This window comes from Octodon degus, unplaced genomic scaffold, assembly GCF_000260255.1.
Source record: "Octodon degus isolate 3935 unplaced genomic scaffold, OctDeg1.0 scaffold00322, whole genome shotgun sequence".
Taxonomy (NCBI): Eukaryota; Metazoa; Chordata; class Mammalia; order Rodentia; family Octodontidae; genus Octodon; species Octodon degus.
Genome location: NW_004524898.1, coordinates 857,465 through 870,481, shown reverse-complemented (window position 1 = coordinate 870,481; position 13,017 = coordinate 857,465). Strand labels below are relative to the sequence as shown.

The following is a 13,017-nucleotide window of genomic DNA, read 5'->3' as shown; positions in this document are numbered from 1 at the left end:
CGGGGACCCCTGGGTGTCTCGCCGGTTCCCGCGTCGCGGCGCTGTCGTGCTTACTGTTCCCGCGTCTTGTTTTCTTTTAGCAAAAAACATATCGAAACGTTTACTTAGTAGGTTTTAAAATCTAGCTGCAATTTTATTCTTAATCGAGAAAAGTAAATTATAAATTCAATCCTCTAAATCCGAGGGAAGTAAAAACAATTACTCATTTTATTTATTTATTTGCAGAACCGAGGATTGAACTCGGGCCTTTGCACTTGCCAGGCAAGCACTTATTCTACTGAGCTATCTCCCGGCCCCAATTACTCATTTTAAAGTTTACCTAAATTATGCTTTTTTCCCCCTTTTTATTGTAATTGGTACCTCTTTGCAGCACATGATTGCATCCCTCATCAGATGTTTAGTAGTCTTTTTACACCTTTGGTTTACAGTTTTATTTACTTAACCAGCTCTCAGTATGTTATGCTAAAAGTTTTCCTGCACATGGAAGAACTGGAAGACCCGTGAGGTGAATGATATTAAAACAGACAATCTCTACTGTAATTTCTGTGCACTTTTTCCATCCATCCTTTTTGCCATGCATTGATCCTTGTTTTTAAAAACTACATTTCAAAATAAGTTCCAGCTATCACTATATTTCCTCCCCAAATATTTATTATGCTTAACATGAATTAGAGTTAAGTACTGTTTCATTTTGTTCCTTTCCCCCCTTTGCCTTTTTGTCTGTCTGTCTGTCTGTCTGTCTTGTCTGTTTTGTCCCCATTGCTACTCACGGGCACTTCCAGCCCTTTTATTTTTGAAGTTTATTTTGAGACAAGATCTTGCTAAATTTTTGAGACTGCTCCCAGAAGTCTCAATCCCGTTGCCTCAGCCTCCTGAGTAGCTGGGATTACATGCATGTGTCACTGTGCCTGGCTGGCTTTGAAATACTAGTTTTGGAAGCAAAATTGGTTTACTGTGAAATGCACAGATCCTTCTGGCATAATTGGCAGAGCTTTGACACATGTTACACGTTAATCAAAATTACAGTCACCCTGGAAAGGTCCTTTATTCTTTATCACTGTTAAAATTTTGGTTGTTAAATGTGTTTTGAATGCTGACCTCCCTACGTCTTTTTTCCCCCAACACCAACTTTATGTTAGTGCTTGTTTCTCCCTTTCCACCCAGTTTTTTATTTTGAAAAGTTGCATTTCTCCAGGAAAATTGTAAGAATTGTTCTAATGAATGCTTGTGAAAGCATCCAGAATCACTGCTAACATTTTTGCTACATCACTTTTACCGTTTTTTCATTTTTTAAAGCTGTACACTTTATGTTTTATACATACAGTGCATGATGCAGTCTGGTGTGAAACAGGCATATATTTACATACACTTATTTTTTGATTGAATTACTGGAAGTGTATTACAGACTTCATGACAGTTTATTTTGAAATGCTTTCTCCCCCCCACCAATTTTGAAATGCTTTTGCCTGAGTATCCTAAGAAGGCAAACTACAGTGCTGTTATTTTATTAAGTACTTTTATTTATTATTGATAATGAATTCTTATCTAATATATATTATAGCTGGGTGTGGCGGCACATGCCTATAATCCAAGCATTCAGGAAGCTGAGGCCAGAGGATCACTTGGAGTTCATGGCCAACCTGGAATAGAGGGTGAGACCCTGTTTCAAGAAACAAAACAAGGACAGGCCAGATAGTTCAGAAGATTAAAACCTGCTGCTTAGGCAGAGTGCAGGGGCCAGGATTTGATCCTCAGCACCATAAACTGTGCTGGGCCCCACCCCAGTGGTGCACTGAGACAGCTACTGAGACTGGGTGTGGTGGTGTGCAAACAGGAGAATCACTACGATTCCAGTCTGTGTAGTAAGACCCTGTAGACTCTGTGTAGTAAGACCCTGAGGACCCTGTCCAAATACACTAAAACAAACAACAACAAAAAAACCCAACCAAACAAAATCATATAGTATATATTCAGTTTAATCCAGGATCATGTATTGCATCTTGTAATTAGGTCTTTTTTTCCTGTGTGATACAGGGTCTCGCTGTGCACTTCAGACTCATAGTAATCCTCCTGTCTCAGCCCCCCCAGCACTTGGATTGTAGGCATGCACCACCATTCCCAGGGTTCCGGGGCTGGGTTGGCATGTGGTACTGGGGATTGAATGTTAGGTCTTTTTAAGTCCCAGGTTTGTTTGTTTGTTTGTTTATTTTTGTACTAATGGGAAACCTTGGGCCATCACACGTTCTTAGCCTTTCTTATTTTTGAGACAAGATTTTCAAGTCTCTAACTTAGCAGAATGGTTCCATTTCTCCTGTCTTGGCCTCCCAGAATGCTGGAATTATAGGCATGTGTCACCTGCGCCAGCTTCAACAAGCTAGCTAGCTTGCTTGCTTGCTTTCTTTCTTTCTCTTTCTTTCCTTCTTTCATCAAGGTTTAATCTGAGTGTTCTTGCTTTTTCTTCTATGACTTTTTTTGGTGTGTATTTAGTATAGGGTCTACAGGGTCTCACTGCATAGCTCAGACTCATAATGATCCTTCTGTTTTGAGCCTCCCAAGTGCTGGGATTACAGATAAACCCCACCACGCCCAGTCTCAGTCACCTTCTCCATGTGCCCCAGGGGCGGGGCTGGCATGGCACATAGAACCTGATGTGTGACAGTGTTTTTTTTTTTTTTTTAGCAGAGCGTATTTATTGAGGGAAAGAAAGCCCCTGTTTGAGAGAGGGACAGGAGGGGGCGGTCTGAGCTGTTTGTTCCCGATGACGCTGTTTTTTTGTTTTTTTTTTTTAAATTTTAATTTAGTTTTTTGTTTTGTTTGTATGAGACAGTTTTTTACTGTGTAGCCCAGCCCGGCCTCAAACTCACAGCAATCCTCCTGTCTTAGCCTCCCAAGAGCTGAAATTATAGGTGTGAGCCACCATACCCAGTGATACTGATGTTTTTAAAAGGATTATTTATCTACTGGGCAGAGTGGCTCATGCTGCAGTCCCATCTACTCAGGAGGCTGGGGCTGGAGTACTGTAAGCTTGAGCTCAGCCTGGCACACCTTGTGAGATCCTATCTCAAAATTCTAAAAGTGCTAGGGAGGCAGTATGATGGCAGCACAATTTCAAGGCATGGGCAAAACCCCAAGTTTAATCCCCATTACCACAAAATCAAACAATGAAAGCTATGGATAGGTTCTTTAGTATATTGTCCCTCAGTGTTTAGTTGATTGTTGCATAAATAATTCAGGTTCTGCAACTTCCACAGGAGGGTGTACAATTGCAAGCATGTCCTTCAAAATGGTGAATTGTATCAGGAGTCACATAAAGTTGGTGGTGAACACAGTGGTCATGCAGTTAGTGCTGTTTTCCAGTTCTCACATTTCTCCTTTTGTAATTAGTAAATCATCCTAATGGTGGTTGACAATAATTTCTTGTCTTTTTTCTTTTTCTTTTAATCTCATATTTGTGATGTGTTGTTCATATTGATATATCAGATGTTTTAAATGTGTGTTTTGTGCCTTTTATGTGTTAAGACACTTTAATGTGATAACTCAAAGGTGTTCTGTATTCTAATCATTTTTAACTTTTTATGTGTGCATATGTGTCTGCATTGTCATATATTGATGTTTTGTCTATCTTGAATGTATAATTACACTTAGGATTGTGTATAAATTAGGATTTATAGTTTTTAAATATGAAAAGGCATTAAAAGGAATACCCACTCCTACTGAGTTATGAGGCCAACTTTACTACCTACCTACCAAGTATGTTTGCACCTCTCAATTCGCCTTCCTCTGCTAGGTTGAGTAGTTACTGAAGCTTACTCAGGTAGAGGAATTCTGGATTCTCCTTCCTTCCTTCCATTTGCTAAGGGTTAGTCTTAGATGTTTCAGGAGCTGTTCTCTTATATATGATTTACAGGAGCTGTTTGTTATGCTTTAGTAAAATTCTTCCAGAGATTTCCTTTCTTTTGCTAGGTTGAGTAGGAAGGTGTTACTTTTATAGTTTTATCTGGTGATAGTTGTTATGGTTTCAATATTGTGTTTTGTTATCCTTGCACAGTATAACTCCCCACATAAAGTTATCTTTTGAGATCTTAAGTATAATTTTTCTTAGCTTTTCTTTTTCATTTCTTTACTTTCTTTTTTCCTTTCTGACTTATTGATTTATTTATTGTGGTGGTACTGGGGCTTGGATGAAGTTTCACTACATCTATTGAGTTGTGCAGGCTACTCTCAAATTTGAGATCCTCTTGACTCAGCCTCTCATAGTTGGATTACAGGACTGTGACTGAAAAATGTTTATAATTTTAAATAATATTGTTTTAGGAGAAAATTGATTTTTTTTTGTTTCAATAGTTATTCCTTAGGAAATTGATATTGCTGGGCATCTGAACTCCTATAAATTAAACAGGTACAAATTCCTACGGTAGTGCTTATGATCTAGGACATCTGTTAACCTTTTTGAGTGTACCCATTTTAAAATAGTAATCAATCCCACCATTCTTCACCTGTTAATTGACCAGGGTCATTGATCTTTCTAAAGTTTTTGTAATATTTCTATCAGGAGCTGTATTATTGGGAAAGAAGGTACAACATTTCCCACCCATCATGACATAGTTCTTTTTTCTTGGTGTCATATCTGCAGAATTCTGTTTTCACAGCCTGTTTGACTGGTAGCATCTAGCTGTTTTTTATAGGACATCTTTAGTTATGAATCCTTGTTAATTATAATATATACTTAATCCGAACTACATTTTTAATTGTGGGTCAACAGAAGAGTGCTGACTCAAACCCTGCAGCTATTTGGTTCTGGTGCATTGGGAACTCTTTGAAGGATTCCAGTTGAATCAATGTAGACATTTGAATCAAAGGAACCAGGTATTGACCTATGACTCCTGTGACTGAAATCCTTTTTGGGCTGCTTTTGGAATGCTAAGTTGAATGGGTTAGCCAGTTAAACTAAAGTACAAGTTCCTGTCTTAAGTAGATGGAAGTCTACGAAGAAAGTTCCATTTTCCATAAAATCACCAGATATTAGTCTGCTGTACATGGAAAGCAGAGTAATTGTGACTACCTGGTCCTTCAGTGATGTGCAAGATATTGGTGTAGGTTTTGAGCTCTCCTATGGGTTTATGAAACTCTGCCCCTTGCCTAGAAAGGCAAGGTAAGTGATTCACATTTCCTATAGAGAAGGGTCCTACTCTCAGGTCAGACCTTTGCAATATGGAGAAGACCAAAGGCAAGTTCTTAAAGGTCTCATTTTCTCATGTACGTTTGTCCTGGTACAAAGCATACATGCATCATAATCCTTAGTGGTCCATATCTCTACTGAGGTGAAAGTGAATAACCTATGCCTTTGGACAACTGGCAACACATGTATAACAGTTGCTCTTATTAAGGTCATGCACTGAAAATTTTATTCATTTGACTCAAGCATCTATATCTTGATATCTAGTGTTTATGTCTAGAGCTAGTCTTTAACTTCTAGTATTTTTATTCTTTGAGGGTCATTTTGAGAAAACTCTTCTGCACTTGAAATGGTAATCTCTTTAGTCAAGTTGGTCATAACTTGAAGGGTTAGGTATCCTATTGGGTCCTCCCCAGAAACATCTGTCCTTAGGTCACAGATTGTGTGCTACCTCAGAGTTCTGATCCAGTGAAGCTGGATTATTAATAACAGGTAATATTGCATTATATTGTAATTTCTGAGAGTTGGAGGGACAGAACCTTTATAAGAGCTTCACTTTTTAAAACCATTTTATTCCTAATCATTTTATATCAGCCATCTTGTCCTTGGTTTTGAGTGGCCCACCACATATCATTTCAAGTGAGGGAAGGGGATATAGCACTTGTCCATCTCTAGTGCTGGGCAGAGGTATTTATGTCAGTGACAGTTGTATCTGGCATTTCAAATTCTCACAGGACAGAGTCTGACAGGAATCAAATTTAATGATTTGAAGTTCTGAGGTTCTAGTTATGTTTATTACTATCCTAACTGGATAATAATTACCTTATTTTCTAGGGTTTTGATTCTTTTTATCATTAACTTCTAATCTTTTTTCTGCCTATATGGTATTAAACTGCTCAGCCAAACCAGACATAAAAGGAATATACCCTTCATTATTGAACCTTTTAGTTCCTTTTTAATTTTCTTAGTGTCTTCAGGTGATTCATACATATCCCACTAACTTTGTTTTACCCCATTTCCAAGTTTCTCCTATTAGCCCTTTAGCCCAAGTATATTGAGTCTACCTTTTTCTGTTGTTTGTATTGTGTTCTCATTTCAGGGGCACTTGATTAGGCCTTTCTCAGTTCAGGTGGAACTAATCCTCTTTTGAGGTCTTTATCAACTCCAGGTCACTGAGTTGCAACTTATAAACCATGAATTCCACAGGTGGGGTATGGGTTAGATCTCTCAGCTTGCAAGAAGATAAAGTGGAGGATATGCTCAATTTATACTTTCTGTTTTTTTTTTTTTTTTTTTTTAAATCAGGGATCTAATTCAGGACCTTGTGCTTGCCAGGTGATCACTTATGCCACTGGGCTATCTCCCCTTAATTCATACTTTCTTAGAAATGGATTTTTGGTCTTCAAAGCATGGAGATTTGTAGCTCTGTGCAAATATGCAAGACTATATAGCAATTTATAAGGGGACAGCCCTATATCACTCATATATTTTTTGAGAAAGATGAAGGGAAAAAGACAAGAAAAAAAAAAAAAGGATCCTTTGATCCTTTTAGATCCCTTGTTTAGGTTCTGTGTGAAGTGCCTGATGTACTTAGAGGTCTCATTGCATGTGTAGCCAAGACCAAGGCTGCAGCCTGCCTCACTTTTATTTTTTGGTCAGGACTATATATCTTTGTCAGTCATATAGAAATCTGTTGTTTATATCCAGAACAAGCATCCTTGTTGCTAGTAGATAGCTGTTAATCTTTATTAGAAGTTGAGGAAGGCAGGAAAAAGTTGTATATAACAGCTGGACCTTTATGGAGAAATTTATCCTAAAGATTTTTATATTTGGGACCTGTGACCTATATAAGGAACTTACAGAAAGTTTTAAAAGTCTGGAAATGTCACTTAGCAACCATAAGTCATATACTGTTTTAACGTAATTATAAAGCAGTTATAAAAATTCTATCACAAATATTTTTATTTAGAAAGTCACCCACCACAATGTTTTTTTTTCCCAGCTTTGCATGTTTCAAGGCCTTGACATTTGGCAAATGCAAATATGTTTAGTATACTATGAGGTTAGCAATAATTAGTGTAACCAAGAATTTAACAGTGGAGAACAGGAGAAAGTAAGCCCAATATAGAAACCTTGAATAGTGACAGGGAGCAAAAGGGGAAATAAGCAGAGTAAAGGTATGCTTTGTGCAGGGACCTAATAACCTCAATGAATGTAACACTCATATGCCATATACATGAGCTAAGATTAATAATATCAACAAGAATGAAAATAGAGAAGGGAGAATTAAAGGCAGAGGGAGGAAGAGGCAGAGAATTAGGAAAAAAAAAAGAAAGAAAATTGTATTTTGTACATGTATCCACTCCCCAAGATGATTGTAAAATGTATGTACTGGAAACGTAGTAATAAGTGAAAAAGAACTTTTGTTCTTTAATTTTGTAAGTTTAGCCCAAAGCATCTTAATATCTTAAGGAAACTTAATTGTTTTATATACAGTGTACTCTTAACCTTTTATAGCCAACATAAATATGTTCCAATAACAATGTTTTTTGTTCCCCTAAGACTCTGGGAAAACTGCCCAAGTCCTATCAGTAGACAGAAACCTTTTGTTTACCCACTTAGGGGAGTCTTGTCCAGCAGTTCCTCCAAGCCCAGTTATTTTAGATAAGAGAACCAATTATAAGAGTTAACAGTTTTCCTTATAACACAGTAGAGGAATCACTAATAGATCCAGTACTTAGATCCTGAACTTTCAAGTAGCCAGCTTGTGCTGTGAGAAGGCAGATCTCTGATCACAGAGATAGGCAAGACCTTCTCACTGTGTGCTCTTTCACACAGAATCTGTATAGATTATTAGAAATATGTTGGGAATATGTATTGTGTTTGGAATATGTACAGATTGTTAGTATGGTCACTGGTGCTATGAACATACATGCAGGGGCCAGGATGGTGACCAATGTGAGTAATGGTACCTAGTCTTAGTTTCCCACATCTCAAGCTAATCCTTTTGATGATATTTATTCCTAGTGCTGATCCTGACTGATCTCAGAGGATGAAATCCTGTGCCTTTCTTGGAACCTGGTTTTTGCTTTATTTCTCTGCTTTCATTTTTGTCTTTCCTTTTCACTTGTATGAATTTTAAAAAGGAAACAAAACACAGTGACACATATAGCCCATCATCTTTTCCATTCCTCTCTAAGATACAGATTTGTAAAGCTTACTCTGCCTTTTTTCTCTGTCCTTCTCAGCTTTGGACATGAGATTGACAATGGTGGCTCAGAAGGTTCCCATGGAAACACTGTCTTGTGACATGGAAATGGAAGGATTTGTGAGAGATGATCCCTCTTTGCTGGTCCTGGGTGACAACTGGGACTCTGAGAACCACAAGAAACATCTGAGGCAATCTGCTTTACCCCAGGAGAAACCAGAAGTTCAGGAAGCAGTCTCTGAATATCTTGGCTTTGGGGAGCATTTGAGTGCAAGCTTGGGCCTTCCACCATCGCAGAGAGTTTCTACAAAAAATGGTTTCCATAATGCAGATGCCAAAATGGTGGACTGTGACCAAGCCTTACACAGTTGTTCCAAAAAGTATGCAGGCAAGAGAATTGGTGACAGTGATGCCTGTGATAAACCCTTCCACCACTCCTTAGAAGTTACTCAGTTTGGAAGAAATCAAGTGAAAGACAAGCCTTGTAAATACCCTGAAAATGTTAAATCCATGCATCATTTTACCCACAGGGGTGATCAAAAAATAATGAAAAGAGGAAAGAGACTGTGTGAAAACAATGACTTTGGACATATCTTTCTTTTGAGCTCATCTCTAAGTGAAAACAGGAGGAGTCACCTCATTGAGAAGCCATACAAATGTTCTGAATGTGGCAAATGCTTCAAACGCAACTCTTCTCTAGTTCTGCATCACCGAACTCACACTGGAGAGAAACCTTATACCTGTAATGAGTGTGGAAAATCCTTCTCCAAGAACTACAACCTTATTGTGCATCAAAGGATACATACAGGTGAGAAGCCGTATAAATGCAATAAATGTGGGAAAGCTTTTAGTGATGGGTCGGCTCTGACTCAACACCAAAGGATTCACACAGGTGAGAAGCCTTATGAATGTCTAGAATGTGGAAAAACCTTTAACCGCAATTCATCTTTGATTTTACATCAAAGAACTCACACAGGAGAAAAACCGTATAGATGCAATGAGTGTGGGAAACCCTTCACTGATATCTCTCACCTTACTGTGCATCTCAGAATCCACACAGGTGAAAAGCCCTATGAGTGCAGCAAATGTGGAAAGGCTTTCCGAGATGGCTCATACCTTACACAGCATGAGAGAACTCATACTGGAGAGAAGCCTTTTGAGTGTATTGAGTGTGGGAAATCCTTCAACCGTAATTCCCACCTCATTGTGCATCAAAAAATCCATTCTGGGGAGAAACCCTATGAGTGTAATGAGTGTGGGAAGACATTCATTGAGAGTGCATATCTCATTAGACATCAGAGGATTCATACTGGTGAGAAGCCTTATGGCTGTAATCAGTGTCAGAAGCTTTTCAGAAACATTGCTGGCCTCATCCGGCACCAGAGGACTCATACTGGTGAGAAGCCCTATGAATGTAATCAGTGTGGCAAATCTTTCCGGGACAGCTCCTGTCTGACCAAGCACCAGAGAATTCACACCAAGGAATCTCCATACCAGTGTCTGCAATGTGGGAAATCCTTTAAGCAGAACTCTCATCTGGCAGTACATCAGAGACTGCATAACAAGGAAGGCCTCTACCAGTGTCCTCAGTGTGGGAAGTCATTCAGGAGGACCTCATCCCTTGTCCGACATCAGAGAACACACCCTGAAGAGCAGCCTGTGGAAACCTGAATGTTGATGATCACACTGTTCTCCCAGTTGACACAAAAACCTGCACAAAGGTAGTGTGGCTTCAGATGTGACTTCCTGGTCTTTTAAGCTACCCTGGAGAATTGGTCATTGTGAGACATTCTGTGGCCAGTTAAGCCCATTATTCAGGAACTCTTGGAAAAAACATTAGATGATGATAAATGTGAAGAAAGCTTCAAGAATCATTAAAGCAGTTCCAAACATGATAATACATACTCAAGAATAAAACATGAGAATGTAGAGAAGGTGCTTCTGCCAAGAGGTGTATGCACCTTTTACTTCAGCATGCTAGAAAGAACTCATGCATGTAGTGAGTAAGTGTTCCATAGGAGTGTCCACCTACTTTCCAGAAGCAAATTCTTACTAGGATCAGACCTTGTGAGTATAGTCAAGAAAAAGAAAGTTTTTGGAAGGGCTTTTAACTAATTTTTTCCTGTATCAGTAAAGATACAGAAAACCTTTAACCACAATTCATCTCTGATTTTGCATCACAGAACTCATACAGGAGAAAAAAAGTACAGCAACTATCGAATAAGAGCTGGAGTTTGCTTTGTGGAGGTGTTTCTGAGTTACATACTGTCCTCCTGGGACTCATGGAGAAAGGGGAAACTGGACATAACAGTTGTTTCTGAAGGAAGAGTGACATCATTTTTCCTAAAACTAAAACCTGCCTCTAGGATTGAAAGGGGTACTTTTAAGAAACATGATATGTTGTTTTATTTGTTGAAACTATGAAATAATGAGTTATTATGTTTACCTTGTCACTTTGCTAACTCCACTTTTGTTCTTCATTGAGGACTTCTAATTTATTATGTTGAGCACTTCTCTAGCCTCACTTTTGTTCTTCATTGAGGACTTCCAGTTTATTCTGTTCAATCACTGTGACTCATAATTGCAAAGGTTTTGTTACCATGTTTAAAAAGGTTAATATATAGCAAAAGGCATAAGATAGGAGATAAAGATAAGTGCACATAGGGGTATAGATTAGAAATAGGTGATAGAGGAATAAAGCAGTCATTAGGGGACTAAAATTGTGTATATTTTTTTCCTCTATTACGAATCCTACATTGTTGGTATAAGTTGAGAGTGGGTAAAAGTGTGAAGCCTGAAGAGGTAAATTTTGGGATTCTTTGACTCTTCTCTACCAGTAGGAGCTAGGTCAGGGCTTGAGGGCCTCATAAGCGTCAAGGCAGAAGTGTCCCTGTGGTCAGACAGCCAAGGGCAATAGAATCATTTCCTTCTTTGGGACTTGAACTCTTAAGGTTTTGTCATTGTGGAAAAGGTAGAGGATTGGAACCAGAGTTTTCAGAGAAGCCTAGAACAGTTCTAGAATGGCCCTTCTAAGGGCTACAAAGCCAGGAGAATTGATGCAGCCTCCAAGCTCTGTGAGTGGATGCACTGGGGATTTTGGATTATTATTATTATTTTTTTTGTGGAACCGGGATTGAACTCAGGCCCTTGCGCTTGCCAGGGAAGCGCTTATTTCACTGAGCCATCTCCCCGGCACTCTGGGGATTTTGACTGCTTCCCCACCCCAAAGTTCTATTTCCTGGATTCTATGGCAGGAGAATCAGAGTGAAGGCCATCATGAATTAATTAAGGCTATGCATTACATGAATTAGAAACCAAACAAGTCAAATGCATGGCATAGGGTATATGCTTATAAACACATCTACTTGGGAGGCTGAGGCAGGAATATTATAAGTCCAAGCCCTGCTTGGACAATTTGGCAACTTAGGAGACCCTGCCTAAAATTTTTAAAAGGTCTGAGAATATAGTTCAGTACAATGGCTGTGGGTTCAATGCTCAACATTACAAAAAATTAAAAAACAAAGGCATCTCTGCTTGTTTTTCTATGACAGAACCGTCAGATGAGCCATGAAGAGGAGGCATGAGGATGGTCTTTGTAAAGGCCATTTATATGCACCTTGAAATGCACACTGATATATAGAGATGTCTATTTCTGCAGACACAGTCTTTCAGATTGTCCAAGAGTGGGTAAGGAATCTAACCCTTAGATATGCTCTGAGCTTCCATCTCCAGACAGATTGACCTTGGGACTGTGTCAGCATGATCAGTGCCTTTTAGTATTTGGCGCATGGACTGTCCCTGGGAGTGGTGACTAAAGGGAGGAAGCAATGTCCCAAGAACTTTCTCACAGTGTCAGGTCCATTCCTCTGTACGGACAAACCTCAGTTGCTTCAACATGTGACTGTCCCTAGATAGGGAAGCCAGAGGAGGAGATCGGAAGAGGGCAGCAGCATCTTGAAAGAGTCCTGTACGGGTTTGTTCTCTGGTTCCTCTGCAAACTTGGCCTCATATTCAATTCTGTCTCCCATATTTACTAAATCTTCTTGTCTCAGGTTGTCTCACCAACCTCTCCTTGATATTCTAGTGTTTTTTTCAATGGTCTTGTCTCTAGAACTTCCCCTTAAGTATTTCTCCTGTTGATCCAAAGGATGGACAAAACTTTGTGTTGGGGCTTAGCTGGTTTCAAGGGCTTAAATATCACTGTGGGTTTTCTTAGCATTACTTACACTGCTGTAGCTCTGTAGACAAAGCATCCTAATACTATAGTGTCAAAATTTAGTGACAATTGGGAGACTGGGATGGGCAACGTATAAATTTTGTGACTGTTGTGACCTGGTGTCTCCATAGTGCTAAAATTCTGAGGTTTTGACTCAGTGAGACTAATTGGAGAGGAAGAGGCTTCTGGTGGTCACTTTCTTCTAGGTATGTCCTCTCACAGGTACAGTCTTAGCTGCTTCCTGTGTGACGTGCACTTTGGAACAACAGAAGATAGGTGTTGACCTGGTTCTGGCTGATGAAGGTGTATCCCAGAGGATGGTGGGTGCCAGCACTGATACTGAGAACCAGGGACAGTGAGGCAATAGGTGGGTAGTGGAGGCAGCAGGTGGGAAGAGTACAGCCTAGGAAAGCATTT

At 39.3% G+C, this 13,017-nt stretch overlaps 1 protein-coding gene across 1 annotated transcript in view; it reads left to right on the top strand.

Annotated features, from left to right (window-relative positions):
* Znf329 (zinc finger protein 329) overlaps nucleotides 1–11,499 on the top strand; it is an 11,938-nt gene extending 439 nt beyond the window's left edge. The window contains exon 2 of the mRNA XM_004647732.2: nucleotides 8,425–11,499. Coding sequence (XP_004647789.1) covers nucleotides 8,433–10,055 — 1,623 coding nt within the window. The 5' untranslated portion in view covers nucleotides 8,425–8,432 and the 3' untranslated portion in view covers nucleotides 10,056–11,499. The remainder of the gene's footprint in view (nucleotides 1–8,424) is intronic.
* Nucleotides 11,500–13,017: the final 1,518 nt, after the last annotated feature.